Below are 20,834 nucleotides of genomic sequence, written 5' to 3'. Positions count from 1 at the left end.
TCACTCTTTTGTTAACTACCTCGAGCCTTGCTTTTGCTGCGTCTACTGACTTTGCCGTTAATAGCTTCTAACGTTCCTTTTGTTATTCAGCGTAGCCTGCTATCCTGTACTTGCTTCTGATCTGATGTTTGTATGAACAATGTTTGAATTTCATCAGAGTCAAACAGCTTGGTGCAGAGCATCTTCTTGTCTTCTGACCTTGAAGTGCTTCTAGCGTGATACCATGAGAACTTCAGTGCTTCTGCTTCTGATCTTAAGTTCTTCTGATGCTTCAATAGACCATGTTCTGATTTTGCTTGACCATCTTCTGATGTCTTGCCAGAGCATGTTCTGATGTTGCATGCTGAACCTTCTGAGTCAGTGCTTCTTGCGCTTATTTTGTGCATACTCTTTATATGTTTCTTGAAATGGAAATTGCATAGGATTAGAGTACCACATTATATCAAGCAAAATTCATATACATTGTTATCATCAAAACTAAGAATATTGATCAGAACAAATCTTGTTCTAACAATCTCCCCCTTTTTGATGATGACAAAAACATATATAATTGATATGAATTTGCAATCAGAATATCAGATGGCTAAAGACAAATACACAGTTATAGCAAAAGCATATAAACATAGTGTGTGAATATGTCTCCCCCTGAGATTAACAATCTCCCCCTGAGATGAACAATCTTCCCCTGAAATAAATACCGGAAGAAATTTATAAATAGATGACTTCCCTGAGTATTTTCCATTTCAGTTGAGACGTTCACATATGCTTAGAACTTCAGAACATTCAGAGCTTCTGCTTCTTGCTTCCATAGGTTAGCTTCAGAGCTTTGAATTTCTTCTAGAATCATTGCATGCTTGATTGTATCAGAACATTCTTGAATGTACCAGAGCATCATCAGAGAATCTCTACATCCTGAAATGTTTCAGAAACAAACTAGACAACAAGAGTCAAGGTATGAATGAATCGGAACATAAAATATGTTTCAGAGCATATACTATGTATCAGAACACATAAAATGCATCAGAACATAAAATATGTATCAGAGCACATAAAAAAATGTATCAGAACATATAAGGAGTAAGAATGTGTTAGAGCATATTCTATCACAAGAATATCAGAACATTCTTCCTTCTTGCTTCTGATCTTGAAGCTTCACAACACTCAGCTTGCTTCAATTTCCATGAGCTTGTTTCTATATAGAATTGCTTTTCCCTATGTCCTTGCTTCTCATGTTGAGCTTTTTAGAATGTCTTCAATCCTGCAAAACACTCAAAGACATAGAACTTGCAAATTCTGTTAGAAATGTGGAGACTTACTCCCAGTAACTGATATAGTAAATCAAATCAATTATCACATTTTCTCCCCCTTTTTGTCATAACATCAAAAAGCATAAAAGATTCAGATGAAAAACAAACAATATGAGAGAAGATAAAAGATTTCATTCATCAGAATTAATCAGAAGATACAAGGGATGAGAAGACAGATGCAAAAACACAGATGCAATAAAGAGGAGACATCTAAGACCAAACGACTACGAGTAGCCTAGTTTAGAAACTATCTTAGCTAGAAGGTCATGAATCTCATTGTTGCTTTCAGTCTGCTTCTGTATAAATGAGCGAAACTCATTGTTGGTATCTTCTTGCTTGTCCAGGCGAGAAGCTAGATCAACTTGATTCTTTTGAATAACCTCTAAAGTCTTCACCAGAAGAGAGGTTTCTCTAGAAGAAGCTTCACAACTTCTGTTCAGTGGAACAACATTCTCAACAGCAGCATCCATCGTGAGATCATCATCAGAACATCTAATAAGAAGATAACACAAGATCATTTCAGAACTAATCCATACATCAGAACTTCTCATCTTCTCATTCTGGGCATAAATCCATACTGATATTCTTCAGAATGAACTTAAACCTATCTTCAGCGAGGGGTTTTGTAAAGATATCAGCCCATTGATGGTCTGTATCAGCAAAGTTCAAAGAGAGAACACCCTTCTGAACATAGTCCCTAATGAAATTATGTTTGATCTCAATATGTTTAGCTTTGGAATGTAAGATAGGATTCTTAGATAGACAAATAGCAGAAGTATTATCGCAGAGAATAGGAATGTTACTCTCATATATCTGATAATCCTCTAACTGACTCTTCATCCAGAGCATCTATGTACTACATCCAGTAGCAGCAACATATTCTACTTCTGTTGTAGAGAGGGCAATGATAGCTTGCTTCTTGCTATACCAGGAGATCAGATGACTTCCAAGGAATTGACAACTTCCAGAAGTACTCTTTCTTTCAATTCTATCTCCAGCGTAATCAGCATCACAATAACCTACTAAGTTGTACTCTTTAGATCTTCTGTAGACTAAACCAACATTATTAGTACCTTTCAGATACCTCAGAATTCTCTTAACAGCTGTTAAGTGAGATTCTCTAGGATCTGATTGGAATCTTGCACACAGACAAACACTGAATAAAATATCAGGTCTAGCAGCAGTAAGATATAGAAGAGATCCAATCATACCTCTGTACAACTTCTGATCTACCTTCTTACTTACTTACCTCATCCTTACCTAATATACACGTTGGATGCATAGGAGTCTTTGCTTCTTTGCTTTCAGAAAGATTAAACTTCTTCAGAAGTTCTTTCACATACTTGGTTTGGTGAACATAAGTTCCTTCTGATGTTTGATTGATCTGGATCCCAAGAAAATACTTGAGTTCTCCCATCATGCTCATTTCAAACTCAGCCTGCATAGACTTAGCAAACTCCTTTCCAAGTGTAGCATTAGTTGTTCCAAAGATAATATCATCAACATAAATTTGACAAATTAAAATATCCTTTTTAAAGGTTTTACAAAAGAGAGTAGTATCCACTTTTCCTCTAGTGAAACCATTATCCAGAAGGAAATAACTTAATCTTTCATACCAAGCTCTAGGATCTTGCTTTAATCCGTATAATGACTTCTTTAGTTTAAAGACATGTTCTGGAGACTTAGCGTCCTCAAAACCAGGAGGTTGGTGGACATAGACTTCTTCATCTATATAACCATTTAAGAAGGAACTCTTAACATCCATTTGATATAGAGTGATGTTATGTTGAGTGGCAAAAGAAATTAATAGACGAATAGATTCTAACCTGGCCACTGGTGCAAAGGTTTCTGTATAGTCAATACCTTCTTGCTGACTATAACCCTGAGCCACCAGTCTGGCTTTGTTTCTTACCACTTCTCCCTTTTCGCTTAGCTTGTTTCTGAAAACCCACTTTGTACCAATGATGTTAAAACCTTTTGGTCTAGGAACAAGATCCCATACATCATTCCTTGTAAACTGATTTAGTTCCTCTTGCATGGCAATTATCCAGTCTGCATCTTCTAGAGCTTGATCGACAGAAATTGGCTCGATCAAAGAGACAAGACCTAATTGACATTCTGCATTGTTCTTAAGGAATGCTCTTGTTCTGATAGGATCATCCTTCTTTCCAAGAATGACATCTTCTGAGTGAGCTGAGGTGAGTCTAGAAGATCTTCTGACTGTTGGCTCTTCATAAATTCTGAGATTCTCTAAAGATGCAGCAACTTGATCTTCTGATCCTTTGCTTCTGAGATCTTCAGCTTCTGAAACTTTGCTTCTTGGTTCTTCAGCTTCTGATATATCAATATCTAAATCTGCAAAATTCTCAAACTACTTTGGCTTTTCAAGACCAAGCTTACCATCAAATCTGATATTGATTGATTCTTCTACAACTAATGTTTCAGTATTGTATACTCTGTAGCCTTTAGAGCGTTCAGAATATCCAAGAAGGAAACATTTTTGTGCCTTAGAATCAAACTTACCAAGATGATCTTTAGTATTCATAATGAAACAAACACATCCAAAAGGATGGAAATATGAAATGTTTGGCTTTCTGTTCTTCCACAATTCATAAGGAGTCTTATTAAGAATAGGTCTTATGGAGATTCTATTCTGAATATAGCATGCAGTGTTTATTGCTTCTGCCCAGAAATGCTTAGCCATATTGGTTTCATTGATCATGGTTCTGGCCATTTCTTGTAGAGTCCTATTCTTTCGTTCTACAACTCCATTTTGTTGTGGAGTTCTAGAACAAGAGAAATCATGAGCAATACCATTTTCTTTGAAGAACTCCTCAAAGAATCTGTTCTCAAATTCACCACCATGATCACTTCTGACCTTTATGATTTTACACTCCTTCTCAGATTGAATCTGAGTGCAGAATTCAAAGAACACTGAATGAGACTCATCCTTGTGTTTTAAGAACTTTACCCATGTCCAGCGGCTATAATCATCTACGATGACTAATCCATATTTCTTCCTTCTGACAGATGTTGTTTTGACTGGGCCAAACAGATCAATGTGCAGAAGTTCTAGCGGTCTAGAGGAAGAAACAACATCCTTAGACTTGAATGCAGGTTTGGAGAACTTGCCCTTCTGACATGCTTCACAAAGAGCATCTGATTTGTATTTCAGATTAGGGAGACCTCTGACCAGATTTAGTTTGTTAATCTGAGAAATCTTTCTCAAACTAGCATGTCCTAATCTTCTGTGCCAGACCCATTGCTCTTCGGAAACAGACATAAGACAAGTTACCTTCTGATTCTTAAGATCTTGAAGATCAGTCTTATAAATGTTATTCTTTCTCTTGCCTGTAAATAGGATTGAGCCATCCTTCTGACTTACAGCCTTGTAAGACTTTTGATTAAAGATTATGTCATAACCATTGTCACTTAATTGACTTATGGACAATATTTTATGAGTTAATCCATCTACCAAAAGAACATTAGTTATAGAAGGAGAGTTACCAGAACATATGGTTCCTGAGCCAATTATCTTGCCCTTCTGATCTCCTCCAAACTTAACTTCTCCAGCAGATTTAAGCACCAGGTCTTGGAACATAGACCTTCTTCCCGTCATGTGTCGCGAGCACCTAGAGTCCAGGTACCATGACATGCTTTTCTTTGTCTTCTTTACTGCCAAGGATATCTGCAACAGAAATTACCTTCTCCTTAGGTACCTACAACTTCTTGGGTCCTTTTTTGTTAGTTTTCCTCAAGTTATGATTGAACTAGAGTTTAGCATAATAAACAACAGGAGGTACAACATGATACTCCTTAGGTTTAGCAGCATGATATTTTCTAGGTTGTGTCACATGCTTCTTAGTGTGTGTAACATGAAAGCTTTTGGCATGTGAAGTGAGCTTAATATCATGTGAGTGGCCAAACTTGAACTGATCATACAATGGCTTGTATGTGATTTTCATATCATCTACAGGTTCAAATTTGTGTGGGGTATCACCCTCATAGCCAACGCCAATCCTTTTGTTTCCAGAAACACCATATATCATAGAAGCAAGATGACTTCTGCCGATACTTCTAGATAAGAACTTTCTAAAGCTCGAGTCATATTCTTTCAGAATATGATTGAGACTAGGAATGGATTTTTCTGAGTCAGAAGGAGATCCAATATTTTTGGATAATTGTAAAACTTTTTCCTTCAGTTCAGAATTTTCCACTTCTAGCTTAGTTTCAGATTCAAATAGCTTTTTCAGCCTTTTGTATTTGATACTAAGATGAGCCTTGAGTTGCAGAAGTTCTGTTAGATTGGAAACTAAATCTTCTCTAGGTAGTTGAGAAAATACCTCTTCAGAATCTAATTCCGATGTAGATTTTGATCCATCATCAACTGTGGCCATCAGTGCAATGTTTGCCTTGTTAGACGCTGGCCTATAGATCTAGAGGGGGGGGTGAATAGATCTCACTAAGTTTTTACAGATTTTTCTACAGACTTGAGCGAAAGCGGTTCTGAATCGACTTGCGTCTATTCTGGACCGCTATTGCAAAGGTCGTATGTGTTTCAAAACCAAATAGTAAGTGGAATTGATGGTGAAGTAATATGATAGCTAACCAATACGTTTAACAACTGAAATCCAATTAACTTCTAGATTGACAACTTTGATTTGCAATGCAGTGAGATTGGATTAAGCAAAAACACAAACACTTGGTGATAGGTTCAAATTGATAGTGATTCAAGTTGTGGTGAATTGTGATGTTTGTGCAGAATTTTAATTCACAATTTTAACACTTGAATCGTTGATCAATTTTGCACTTATAACCAATTATGAACAGAAAGTAAAAGAGAAAGTAAAAGCGACAAGAACACGATATTTGTTTAGGCAGTTCGTCGATCGTCCTCGCTACGACTACGTCTGCCCCCAATTCCAAATTGAAATTGGGTAATCTTTCATTAATGTTGAAAGTAGTATATACAAAGAAGATAACAAAGCGATAAACGATAAACCAATTATGTCGATCCTTTGAATCTTCTTCCCCCTTAATCTTGAGCCAGATCAAGGTTATCCAAGAGCTTCACTTTGATTCCCTTCTGCAGTGTCTTGATTCCTTGAACTCCCCGTTCCTCAATCGTTACACTCAGCCGAATCCTCAATGAACGCCTCTTGATAAAAACCTCCAAGAACCACCCGTCGTGGAGGACAAAACCCGCAGATTTTATTCACCAACAAACCCCACAAACCTTCACCCACTAGGAATCTTCAATTCCGTTCCATGGACGTTATCGAACTCATCACTAACCCGCAACGCAAGAATGATTATGTGTAATTGTGTTGGAGATGATGAAGAACGAAGATGAGAAGCGTTTGTGTATCTTTCAGTCGTTGGTGTTGCTTGAATAATTACCCTTGCACAATATATATGATTGCATAACAGTTAGAACCAAGAAAAACTGATTTTTGAACTTTCTTGATCAGTTAGGTCGACCACTTGTAGTGCTTAGGTCGACCTAACAGAGCTTGCAGAATTTTGCTCCCAGTTAGGTCGACCTGTTGAAGGAGTAGGTCGACCAGAATCCTCTTCTGATGCATTCTGGGGACATTTTCACAGATTAGGTCGACCTAGTTGCCATGTAGGTCGACCTAGCAGACTGATATGAAGATTTCTTCATTTTGAGTCGACCTAAATGGTCTGTGAGTCGACCTAGCAGAGGTACATGGATTTTCCTTCATTTTAGGTCGACCTAGGTTGACAGTAGGTCGACCTAACTGCTGATTTTCTGCATTTTTCATGTCCAGCTTGTGTTGAGTCGACTTATATGCATAGTGGATCACCTTGTGCTTTCATGAGTGATCAAATGCTTTGCTTTTCTGATTCCTCCTTGTTGTTTGAATGCTCATTTGAGTTTGCCATAAATCAAAAACATCTTTGAGTGTAATCTTGTACTCACATACTCCCCCTTTTTGATGATGGCAAACCATTCGACTAAGCTCTGGTAGTAAATGATAAAGACTCAGCAGAGCTCCCCCGTACATCCAGCATCTATCTCTCAACAGGGCAATCTCTCAACAAAGCTCCCCCGTACATCCAGCATCTATCCTAACTGCTGATTTTCTGCATTTTTCATGTCCAGCTTGTGTTGAGTCGACTTATATGCATAGTGGATCACCTTGTGCTTTCATGAGTGATCAAATGCTTTGCTTTTCTGATTCCTCCTTGTTGTTTGAATGCTCATTTGAGTTTGCCATAAATCAAAAACATCTTTGAGTGTAATCTTGTACTCACATACTCCCCCTTTTTGATGATGGCAAACCATTCGACTAAGCTCTGGTAGTAAATGATAAAGACTCAGCAGAGCTCCCCCGTACATCCAGCATCTATCTCTCAACAGGGCAATCTCTCAACAAAGCTCCCCCGTACATCCAGCATCTATCTCCCCCTTTGTCAACATCAAAAAGAGAAAACAGGAGAATAGAAGAGTAACAAGAGAACCATAGATAATAATGCTAGCATGTATAGTGTAGTAGGTAAAAGGTAGTTAATGGTAGAATGAGACACATATGTGAGCAGGAGCAGTTTTTATGCACGAGGTCACTATAAGCATGTTAATTGATAGCATATTATAGTATCAATGATATTTTTGGAAGTGAACAACAATTACGTTACCGCTTTTTCAATATGACGCCTGGCTTGATGATGAACTACCTTTATGCTAAAGAAATGTTAGCAAGACAAATAGATATATACATAAAGTAAAGAAATAATATTAAGAGAAAACAAACGTAATTAGCTCAAATTAGAGATATCGAGTATCCCTAATTCCCTACGAATGTTGAAATATTGCTCCGTTGCTAGCGGTTTGGTGAAGATGTCAGCTAGTTGCTTCTTGCTTTCTACATGTTCAAAAGTAACGTCTCCTTTCTCTACATGATCTCGTAGAAAGTGATGCCTTATTTCAATGTGTTTGGTACGTGAATGTAGGACAGGATTTTTACTCAAGTTTATGGCGCTTGTGTTGTCGCACATGATAGGTATGTGATCAAGCTTAATACCAAAGTCAAGAAGTTGTTGCTTGAGCCATAATATTTGTGCACAGCAGCTTCCAGCAGCTACATATTCTGCCTCAGCAGTGGATAATGCAACCGATACTTGTTTCTTACTATGCCAACTTATTAATGAGTTTGAGAATAGATGACACGTTCCACTAGTGCTTTTTCTATCGGATTTGCAGCCAGCAAAATCTGAATCGGAGAATCCTACCAAATGACACTCATTTCCTTTTGGATACCATAGGCCATATGTAGTAGTTCCACGTAAGTATCGCAGAATTCTTTTGACAGCTTTCAAGTGAGATTCTTTTGGACAAGATTGATATCTTGCACACATACACACACTAAACATGATGTCTGGTCTTGAGTCAGTAAGATACAATAGTGAACCTATCATACCTCGGTATAATTTCACGTCAACCTCTTTACCTTTCTCATCTTTGTCTAGATTTGTATTTGCTGCCATAGGTGTGTCAATTTCCTTTGCTTCACTCATTCCAAATCTTTTGAGCAGCTCCGTACAATATTTAGTTTGATTCACAAACGTTCCATGACTGAGTTGCTTGATTTGTAGGCCAAGGAAGAAATTTAGCTCACCCATGAGACTCATCTCAAATTCACTCTGCATAAGCTTAGAAAAGTCTTTGACAAGTTTTGCATTAGTGGACCCAAATATAATATCATCTACATAAATTTGGACTAAGAGAATATCCTTATCTTTTCTTTTAATAAAGAGAGTGGTATCAACTTTACCTCTAGAGTACCCTTGACTAAGGAGAAATTTGCTCAAACGTTCGTACCAAGCCCGAGGGGCTTGTTTAAGACCGTATAGAGCACGTTTCAGCTTATAAACATGAGTTGGATACATGTAATTCTCAAAGCCGGGTGGCTGAGCAACATAGACTTCTTCATTTATATAGCCATTTAGAAAGGCACTCTTAACATCCATTTGGAATAGTTTGAAGTCTTTAGAACAAGCATAAGCAAGTAAGAGGCGAATAGCTTCGAGACGTGCTACAGGAGCGTATGTCTCTTCATAATCAATACCTTCCTCTTGATTGTAACCTTGGGCAACTAATCTAGCTTTGTTTCTAGTAATAACACCGTTTTCATCAAGTTTGTTACGAAAAACCCATCTAGTGCCTATTACTTGATGATCTCCCGGATGAGGGACTAAGTCCCAAACATCATTCCGTTTAAATTGGTTTAATTCTTCTTGCATGGCCATTAGCCAATGCTCATCAAGTAATGCATCCTTAGCGTTTTTCGGCTCAACTTGTGAAACAAAAGCAAAATGATGGCAGAAGTTACTTATCTTTGAGCGTGTTGTAACGCCCCTTGAGATGTCTCCTATTATATTATCAATTGGATGGTCTTTCACGTTTGTCCAGGCCTTGGGAAGTTCTTCATTGTTTGAGATGCTTTCTTTTTCATTTTCATTGTGAGACTCATCTTTCTCTCTCTCAGCATCTTTCTTTACAATACTTTCATCCTCATCTTCCTTATCCTTGACAATGTCTTCAGTGGATGGGCCTGCATCATTAAATGAAAGACCTTTCTCGACATATTTTGCATAAGATTCATCAAAAGAAACGTGTACTGACTCTTCTACTATAAGTAATCTCTTATTATATATTCGATATGCTTTGCTAGATTGTGAGTAACCAAGGAATATGCCCTCATCAGCTTTAGCATCGAATTTGCCAAGATTATCCTTACCATTGTTCAAAACAAAACACTTGCAACCGAATACATGGAGATGAGATACATTTGGTTTTCTACCCTTTAGTAATTCATAGGGAGTTTTGTTCAGTATAGGACGTATTGTTATCCTATTCAAAACATAACATGCTGTACTAATCGCGTCAGCCCAGAAATACTTTGGTAGATTACCCTCATTCAGCATTGTTCTTGCCAGCTCCTCTAGAACACGATTTTTACGTTCAACTACTCCGTTTTGTTGAGGTGTTCTAGGAGCTGAAAAGTTATGCTCAATTCCATGTTTATCACAGTATTTTTCAAAAAGAATGTTTTCAAATTCTCCACCGTGATCACTTCGAATTGCGACTATTTTGTTGTTCATTTTGTTTTGACATAATCTTGCAAATTGAGTAAAGGCTGAAAAAGTTTGATCCTTACTAGGTAAAAAGATTGTCCAACAAAATCTCGAGTAATCATCGACAATGACAAAACCATAGGTGTTTCCACCTATGCTTTTAGTCCTTGAAGGGCCAAAGAGATCCATGTGAAGTAGTTCAAGAGGGCGTGATGTTGAAACCACGTTCTTTGATTTAAAAGAGATTTTTGTTTGCTTTCCCTTTTGACAAGCATCACATAGATGATCTTTTGAAAACTTCATTTTGGGTAAACCGATTACTAAATCTTTTGAGACAACTTTATTTAGTAAGTCAAAATTTATGTGGGCGAGACGTCTATGCCAAAGCCATGAGTCATCGCCTAGAGCAACTAGACATTTGGTACTAGACTTAGATACCTCATCCAAGTTTAGCATGTAGATGTTGTTTACTCTTAAGCCCTTAAACATAATGTCTCTTTTCTTAGTATGTTCTATTGTGCATCCAGAATTTGTAAACATTACTTTAAAATCTTTGTCGCACAATTGACTTATACTTAAAAGATTATGTTTAAGACCTTCTACTAGCAGCACATCAGTTATAGTAGTGGTAGAAGGGTTACCTACACTTCCTTTACCAAGTATGGCTCCCCGATTGTTATCTCCATAGGTGACATACCCCTTTTTCTTTGCTTGAAACTCAACGAAAAGAGATAGGTCTCCAGTCATGTGTCTTGAACATCCGCTATCAAGGAACCACAACCTTTCGGCAATGTCAAGACACTTTTCAGCTTTCTTTTTCTTGTTTTGATGAGCCATGAAACATAGGTTTGCTGATTCTTCTTCATCGCTTGACGAGCTTTCACTAGATGAATCACTTTCCCATGCTATGTAAGCTCTTTTAGATTTGTTATGACCTTTGCTTTGGTTCTTCTCCTTTTCTTTCTTAAGGTATGGACAATCCGGTTTGTAGTGACCGGCTTTCCCACAATTGAAGCAAAGACCTTTAATCTTTCCTTTGTTGTCGTCATCTTGTTTGAACATATTTGATTGCTTTCTATAGTTGATCAATCCTTTGTCGGAATGTTTTGCTCCATTTTTCTTTAGATATTTGTTGTATCTTCGCACAAACAGTCCCATTTCCTCATCATCGGAGTCTTCGTCATCACTTGTGTCACTATCCTTTGGCTCTCGTTTTGAGGTCTTGGAGCTCGAAGCTTTTAGAGCTATTGACTTCTTCTCTACCTCTTTCTCCATGTTCTTTTCTTTCTTTGTCCTCTTCTCATGCATGTCAAGGCATTTAAGATGCTGTTCATGTTCCTCTAGTTTACCAAAAAGAGTGGTAATGTCTAAAGTGTTGAGATCATTTGCTTCCTTAATTGCTGTAACTTTGGGCTGCCATTCCCTGTTCAAACACCTTAAGATTTTGTTAGTAGCAACTGCATTGGAAACAGGTCTATCAAGAGAATTTAATCGATTTTTCAGGTGAACGAATCTTTTCTGCATGCTTTCGATGGTTTCACCATCTTCCATGTGGAAAAGTTCGAACTCTTGAGTTAACGTATTGATCCTAGCTAGTTTGACATCATCCGTTCCCTCGTGGGCAACTTGCAATGTGTCCCACATAGCTTTAGCTGATCTACAATGGGAAACGCGATAGTATTCATCAACTCCTAGAGCTGAGATTAGAATGTTTCTCGCTTTCCAATCGTATGCATATTTCTTTTCATCTTCAGCATTCCAAGTATCTTCTGGTTTTGGAACAACTGCACCAGCTGCATTTGTCATAGTGATCTGAAATGGACCATTGACAATAGCTGTCCAGATGTTCCTATCAATTGCATTGATATGGACACACATACAATCCTTCCAATAGCCGTAGTTTTCTCCGTTGAAAACTGGAGCTCTATTATGAGCCCCTTTAGGTCCAGAAGCCATCTTTCCAATAAGTGTTTCACGTAGCACGGAATAAACCAGAGCTCTTGATGCCACTTGTTAGACGCTGGCCTATAGATCTAGAGGGGGGGGGTGAATAGATCTCACTAAGTTTTTACAGATTTTTCTACAGACTTGAGCGAAAGCGGTTCTGAATCGACTTGCGTCTATTCTGGACCGCTATTGCAAAGGTCGTATGTGTTTCAAAACCAAATAGTAAGTGGAATTGATGGTGAAGTAATATGATAGCTAACCAATACGTTTAACAACTGAAATCCAATTAACTTCTAGATTGACAACTTTGATTTGCAATGCAGTGAGATTGGATTAAGCAAAAACACAAACACTTGGTGATAGGTTCAAATTGATAGTGATTCAAGTTGTGGTGAATTGTGATGTTTGTGCAGAATTTTAATTCACAATTTTAACACTTGAATCGTTGATCAATTTTGCACTTATAACCAATTATGAACAGAAAGTAAAAGAGAAAGTAAAAGCGACAAGAACACGATATTTGTTTAGGCAGTTCGTCGATCGTCCTCGCTACGACTACGTCTGCCCCCAATTCCAAATTGAAATTGGGTAATCTTTCATTAATGTTGAAAGTAGTATATACAAAGAAGATAACAAAGCGATAAACGATAAACCAATTATGTCGATCCTTTGAATCTTCTTCCCCCTTAATCTTGAGCCAGATCAAGGTTATCCAAGAGCTTCACTTTGATTCCCTTCTGCAGTGTCTTGATTCCTTGAACTCCCCGTTCCTCAATCGTTACACTCAGCCGAATCCTCAATGAACGCCTCTTGATAAAAACCTCCAAGAACCACCCGTCGTGGAGGACAAAACCCGCAGATTTTATTCACCAACAAACCCCACAAACCTTCACCCACTAGGAATCTTCAATTCCGTTCCATGGACGTTATCGAACTCATCACTAACCCGCAACGCAAGAATGATTATGTGTAATTGTGTTGGAGATGATGAAGAACGAAGATGAGAAGCGTTTGTGTATCTTTCAGTCGTTGGTGTTGCTTGAATAATTACCCTTGCACAATATATATGATTGCATAACAGTTAGAACCAAGAAAAACTGATTTTTGAACTTTCTTGATCAGTTAGGTCGACCACTTGTAGTGCTTAGGTCGACCTAACAGAGCTTGCAGAATTTTGCTCCCAGTTAGGTCGACCTGTTGAAGGAGTAGGTCGACCAGAATCCTCTTCTGATGCATTCTGGGGACATTTTCACAGATTAGGTCGACCTAGTTGCCATGTAGGTCGACCTAGCAGACTGATATGAAGATTTCTTCATTTTGAGTCGACCTAAATGGTCTGTGAGTCGACCTAGCAGAGGTACATGGATTTTCCTTCATTTTAGGTCGACCTAGGTTGACAGTAGGTCGACCTAACTGCTGATTTTCTGCATTTTTCATGTCCAGCTTGTGTTGAGTCGACTTATATGCATAGTGGATCACCTTGTGCTTTCATGAGTGATCAAATGCTTTGCTTTTCTGATTCCTCCTTGTTGTTTGAATGCTCATTTGAGTTTGCCATAAATCAAAAACATCTTTGAGTGTAATCTTGTACTCACATGCCTGCTCGCCTTCAGAGTCTGATTCTGATTCTGAATCTGAATCATCCCATTTTGCCATAAGACCTTTCTTCTTATGAAACTTCTTCTTGGGATTCTCCTTCTGAAGTTTTGGACACTCATTCTTGTAGTGACGAGGCTCAATGCATTCATAGCATGTGATCTTCTTCTTGTCAGATCTTCTGCTTCCAGAAGATTCTCCATGTTCAGGCTTCTTAGAACTTTTGAAGTTCTTGAACTTCCTATGCTTGCTCTTCCAGAGTTAGTTTACCCTTTTGGAGATCATGGATAGTTCATCGTCTTCTTCTGATTCTGATTCTTCAGAATCTTCTTCTTCAGCCTGAAAAGCGTTAGTTCATTTTTTATAATTAGATTTTAATGCAATAGACTTACCTTTCTTCTGAGGTTTATTAGCATCCAGCTCAATTTTATGACTCCTCAGAGCACTGATAAATTCTTCAAGAGAGACTTCATTCAGATTCTTGGCAATTTTGAAAGCAGTCACCATAGGACCCCATCTTCTTGGCAAGCTTCTGATGATCTTCTTGACATGATCAGCCCTTGTGTATCCCTTGTCAAGAACTCTTAATCCAGCAGTTAGCGCTTGAAATCTTGAGAACATTTTCTCAATGTTTTCATCATCCTCCATCTTGAAGGCTTCATATTTCTGGATCAAGGCAAGAGCTTTAGTCTCCTTGACTTGGGCATTTCCCTCATGAGTCATTTTCAATGATTCATATATGTCATAGGCAGTTTCCCTGTTAGATATATTCTCATATTCAGCATGAGAGATAGCATTCAGCAAAGCAGTCCTACACTTGTGATGATTTTTGAATTGCTTCTTTTGATCATCATTCACCTCTTGTCTTGAGAGCTTTACACCACTAGCTTTCACTGGATGTTTGTAACCATCCACTAGAAGATCCCATATGTCACCATCTAGACCAAGAAAGTAACTTTCAAGTTTATCTTTCCAACATTCAAAGTTTTCACCATCGAATACTGGTGGTCTAGTATAACCATTGTTACCATTTCCATTATGTTGCTCAGCAAAGCCAGATGTAGATGTAGGTGTTGGATCTTCACCAACCATCTAAGTTTTGTGTTTTTTTCTTCCTGAATCTTTTCTAACACGGTTAAGTGATTGCACCTAGAACCGACGCTCTGATGCCAATTGAAGGATAGAAAAACACTTAGAAAGGGGGGGTTTGAATAAGTGTAGTTTTAAAAGTCTTAAGATAAAAAAAATTTGCACAATGATTTTTATCCTGGTTTTTTGTTAACTAAACTACTCCAGTCCACCCCCTTGGAGTGATTTACCTCACCTGAGGATTTAATCCACTAATCACACCAGATTCCGATGGTTTTCCACTTAGATACCCTCTAAGTCTTCTAGACTATTCTGATCACAACCTGATCACTCTAGGAACACAATGCTTAGATAACCTCTAAGACATTCTAGAGAATCCGATCACAACTTGATCTCCTCTAGTTCTTTACAAATGAATGTAAACAAATTCTTACAAGAGTATTACAATGCTTCTTATAAAGCTATAATCACAACTGTGATATTTCTCTTAAAGTTTAAGCTTAATCTCACTAAGATATTACAACAGTAATGAAGTGAGGTTGAAGATGAAGTTTGAGAGCTTTTTGAATTTGACAGCGTTTCTGTATGTTTGCGCAAAGTGTTGCATTCAGCTTCTCATCAGAACTTCTATTTATAGGTGTTTGAGAAGATGACTGTTGGGAGCATTTAATGCGTTGCGTGATCCGTACAACATTGCATTTAATGTTTCACTCTTTTGTCTACCTCGAGCCTTGCTTTTGCTGCGTCTATTGACTTTGCCGTTAATAGCTTCTAACGTTCCTTTTGTCAGTCAGCGTAGCCTGCTATCATGTACTTGCTTCTGATCTGATGTTTGTATGAACAACGTTTGAATTTCATCAGAGTTAAACAGCTTGGTGCAGAGCATCTTCTTGTCTTCTGACCTTGAAGTGCTTCTAGCGTGATACCATGAGAACTTCAGTGCTTCTGCTTCTGATCTCAAGTTCTTCTAATGCTTCAATAGACCATGTTCTGATTCTGCTTGACCATCTTCTGATGTCTTGCCAGAGCATGTTCTGATGTTGCATGCTGAACCTTCTGAGTCAGTGCTTCTTGCGCTGATTTTGTGCATACTCTTTATATGTTTCCTGAAATGGAAATTGCATAGGATCAGAGTACCACATTATCTCAAGCAAAATTCATATACATTGTTATCATCAAAACTAAGAATATTGATCAGAACAAATCTTGTTCTAACAGTATTAACTTCAGATTGGGTTGCTATAATTGTCGGAACGCTCATTCAAGGAGTTTAGTAAATGAATCATTCAAATTATAGATCGATCGTTTATATGTAAATGAAATGATTACATCTTTAATCAATTTTCTCTCAAAAGAATATCTAAGGCCTCAGTGCATAGAATTTTCATTTTACACTTATTTGAAATCTCTTGTTAAATTGACTTGACTATCACATTGTGTTCACACCTTTGAAACACTGTCTTTAGCCAATGAAACTACCAACAGAAGGTCCCTAAACCATTCAACTTCTTTGACCAATGGAAGCGATATCCACACACTATGACTCCATGGTTAAGAGAGTGATGCATGTTTGTTTCTTTCTCTTCGAAGAAATATCATCCCTCTAACTGGTGTAAATATCCACTCAGTTGTTAATTTATGATTTCCAACACTCGATATCCAACTCATAATGGTATATACTTCTAATATGGTAGAAAACCTACCATGATGGAGGTCAAGATTTTGGTTTTTTATAAAAGATAACCGAAAATCCTTGTGATGGCCTTCCAATGCTCATTATTTGGATTTCTAGTAAATCTACTCATTTACTAAGTACAAATGCTATGTTAGGTCTATTACATTACATTATAAAACTGATTGCACTTGCGCATTCTAATATAGCCATAAGTCTTTTATCATTATTTTGACACTAAGATCAAATTGAATATTCAATTTCTTGAAACGTGACAGTTCGAACTTATCAGGAACTTTCTCAATAAAGTGTATTTGACTAAGTTCATAACCTCCACTATTTTCGCATTACTTTGATCCCAAAAAGAGTGTCAACTAGTCCAAGATCTTTCATCTTGAATGTAAAAGTTTCCTCAATATAGTGTGTTTGACTATGTTTTTACCTCCCACTCTTTCGATTTACTTTGATCGAAAAGAGTGTCCACTATTTCAAGATTTTTCATCTTGAATGTGGAAGCTAGAAACCTCTTTGTTTCTAAGATTTCATTCATCTCGTTGATAATGATCAACATGTAATCAACATAGAGCCAAAGGAATATCACAATATTCTTACACAATTTTGTGTACAAAAACTTATCACAAGAATTAGATGAAAAAGGTTTTTAGATAATCATGCATGATGATGCAAGAAGGTTTTTAGATGAAGTGAGAGATAAAATTATGAGCAATTTAAAGTAAATAGTATAAATTGCAATGAATACCTTGGTTATGTTCATTTCTCTCAAATTTTCTCTTGAACTTCTATTTTCAATCTTCTTGATCAACTTCATCATTGATGTGCATGACACTTTTGATCATTTTCTACTTTGACAATCTTTGTCTTTATCAAAACTAGATATAAGATGTATTTTTCACAATATCCCCCTTTTTGATGATGACAAACTCTTTGAATTCTTGTTTTGATAAGATTGAAAATTCTACCCCTAACTTGTGTGTCTCCCCTTTAATTTCTGTGTTTCCTCCTTAATCGGAGAATCTTCCAATGACAAAGTCAAACTTTTAATGTCATTGTCGCGGTGCTTGTTTTAATCCATAAAAGGATTTAACAAGCTTGTACACCTTTTTGTTCATCAGTAGGAACTACATAAAATTCTGATTGCTCCATATAAATCTCCTCATTGAGATTTCTATATAGGAATGTCGTTTGACATTTACTTGATCAATAAGATCATGCAAATAAACCAATGTAAGCGATACTTTTAATTATCGCCATCCTTGTTGGTGGTGCATATGCGTTGAAATAATTAACACATTCCTTCTGTATAAAACCCTTGGCCACTAATCTATCATTATAGGTGTCTAGTGTATCATCACTATGATACTTTCTTCTCAACATCCATTTTCATCCAATGGATTTTTATCCTATAGGTAGATTGACAAGTTCCCAAGTGTTGTTTGACATTATTGATTTCATTTCATCTTGGATAACATCATTCCAAGAGAAGTCCATTGAAATTACATCTTCATTGTAACTCTTTAGGATCATCTTCCACTCAAGAATAATAGGAATCTTACGAACAAAATTTTATCATTTTTTTACTAGATACAAGAAGTATGCCGACAATCGATTTTGTTCGGTCCTAGATCCCGAGCCTTTTAGACTTTCTTCTTATTCTATGTTTGATTTGTTCTTTCAACAATCATTGACGAACTTTCAGTTTGTGTTTCAACAATCCATCGAGAACCTTCTTCACAAGGTTCTTATTTGTATGAATCCCGAATTCCTTATCCTCTGCGATAAAGTTCTCAAAATTTTACATCTCGTTATGAATCATCTTTAAATGATCTCAATATGTCTTATAATAATAAGTTTTATGAAACAAAAACAATAAATCATTATTCAAAAGCTTAATTCAAAATTATAAACAATTTAATTAATTTGGTGATTAATAAACTCTACTTTAAAAATAATTTAAAAAAAAATTATGTAAAAATATATTTTGTACAGTATTGTTCATACCAAATACATTACTATATAAGCTTGTTATCACAAATCAATGTTCATGAGAGAATACGTTGATTCAAGTGTATATAATACTCACTTACGGTATATTTATATCGAGAATTGCAATGCCACTAAACCTTTTATTTTCAATTAGAAAACGTCATACTGTATATACTTCTTGTTAACTTGGACAAAATTAATTGTCATTACCGGTGCTTCATCTCATAATAAAGAAGCACTATTGTGGCATCACTTTGTGACTGTAACGTTTTTTTTTCATAAGCAAGGAATTATATATATATAGAGAACTAGGGGTTCTCAACCCGATTACAATGATCAACGGGAAGACCCGACAAAAAGAAGATTACAAGCCAATTACACTTACGAAAGGAACAACAAAGGATCCTTATAAAAATCGTAGAAATTGTAATTGGAATTAGTAATATTCCCGCAAAAAGATCACCTCCACACCGTAAGCTTTATATTCCAAACAATATTATTTACGCTCCAACCATCATTCCGGAAGCACACACCATTTCTAGCTACCCAAAGACACCAAGTAACCGCTAACCAAACCACCCCCAATTTACACCTCTTAACTTTCTTGAATTTAAAGAATGAATGCCACTCCATAAAACTAGGTAAACATTCATCCTCCACCATATCTCCTATACTAACCCATAATGCTATGTCATTCCAAATCCTTTTTACCACCCAACAAACAAAAAAAGTATGCCTAGCCTTTTCTACATCCACACCACAAAAGGAACAAAATAAATTATCTAAAGGGAGAGAGATACCTCTAATCAACAATAAATCCTTTGTAGGAAGTCTATTGTAAAATAGTCTCCAACCGAACGCTTTGATTTTGAAAGGCACCTCCAAATTCCACAAAAACCCAAAAGCTTCGAAACTTTTAATAGGAGGACCAAAAGGAGTGAATCTCTTCAATAGATAAGAATAACAAGAAGCTACCGAAAAATCAATGTCCTCGTTGTTGCACCACTTCACTTCATCTCTCCCCTCATTTCGTCCTTCCGCACCGTCCAAAACGCTCCTCAAAACCGCCACATCCTCCTCATGAGTATCCCCCTCCAAACCGAAATCTCCCCATGTCCAACCTTCATTACTCCATCCACCCATCACCACCACGGAAGCAATTTTTAATTTAGATGCTTAAAAAAGGACCGGAAAAAGGACTTTCAATGGAGCTCCTCCCCACCACTTAGCATACCAAAACGGAGTATTAAAACCATTGTTAGCGGAGAAACTACTACATTCCATAATCGGATTACAATACGGGCCATAGGAAATATTAACAAAATCCCTCCACCAAAAAGAACAACTCGAGGTAGGAGACGACCCCTTATCCCCACTCAACATCTTGTAAGAAAGGTCACCATAGCGAGCTTTCAAAATAGAGAGCCAAAGCGAATCGATGCCTTGAAGAATCTTCCATCTCCATTTGAAAAGAAGAGCCAAATTAAACAATGCAATATTTTTAACTCCCAAACCTCCCTTATCAAAAGAAAGATTTACATCCCTCCATTTCACCCAATGAATCTTCCTTTTATTCTCCACTCCCCCCCATAGAAAATTACTTTGAATGGTGGTAAGCTTTTTTATCACTTTCGGAGGGACTTTGTAGAAGGACATAGTGAAAATAGATAAAGAACTAAGAACGGATTTAAGAAGAGTGATTCTACCTCCCAAATTAAGGAACCGGTTCGTCCACCCTTCCAAGCGATTCTTCATCTTTATCACGATAGGATTCCAAGTATTTTCCTTCCTTGGATTAAAGCCGATAGGAATACCGAGGAAGTAAAAATTGCTATCTTCGACTTTGCAAGAAAGAATATGGGAAGCCGCTTCCAAGAAATGAGGATTAGAATTAATCCCAATAAGCTTGCTTTTTTGGTAATTAATTCCGAGACCCGATACCACCTCAAAAGCACGAAGAACCACCTTAATTGCCCTAATTTGCTTCCAACTACCTTCCCCCACTAGGAGTGTATCATCCGCAAATTGTAGAATATCCACCCCACACGATCTCTTAATATCAAATCTTTCAAAATCCCCAATCTTAATAGAACTTTTCACCAAAGCCGATAATCCTTCGG

At 37.1% G+C, this 20,834-nt stretch overlaps 1 protein-coding gene across 1 annotated transcript; it reads right to left on the bottom strand.

Annotated features, from left to right (window-relative positions):
• Positions 1-19,173: 19,173 nt before the first annotated feature.
• On the bottom strand, positions 19,174-19,857 carry LOC131626384 (uncharacterized). The gene has a single exon (XM_058897200.1). The coding sequence runs from the start codon at positions 19,855-19,857 to the stop codon at positions 19,174-19,176; it is 684 nt and encodes a 227-aa protein (XP_058753183.1).
• Between the last annotated feature and the right edge of the window lie 977 nt (positions 19,858-20,834).

The sequence above is a fragment of the Vicia villosa genome, unplaced genomic scaffold (genome assembly GCF_029867415.1).
Source record: "Vicia villosa cultivar HV-30 ecotype Madison, WI unplaced genomic scaffold, Vvil1.0 ctg.000283F_1_1, whole genome shotgun sequence".
NCBI lineage: Eukaryota > Viridiplantae > Streptophyta > Magnoliopsida > Fabales > Fabaceae > Vicia > Vicia villosa.
Note: the sequence above shows the minus strand (reverse complement) of the source record. Positions and strands in the feature narration are given on the sequence as shown.

Bases quoted from the DNA above. Each gene is read 5' to 3' on its own strand.
- LOC131626384 (XM_058897200.1), bottom strand. From the start codon at position 19,857: ATGGGTGGATGGAGTAATGAAGGTTGGACATGGGGAGATTTCGGTTTG.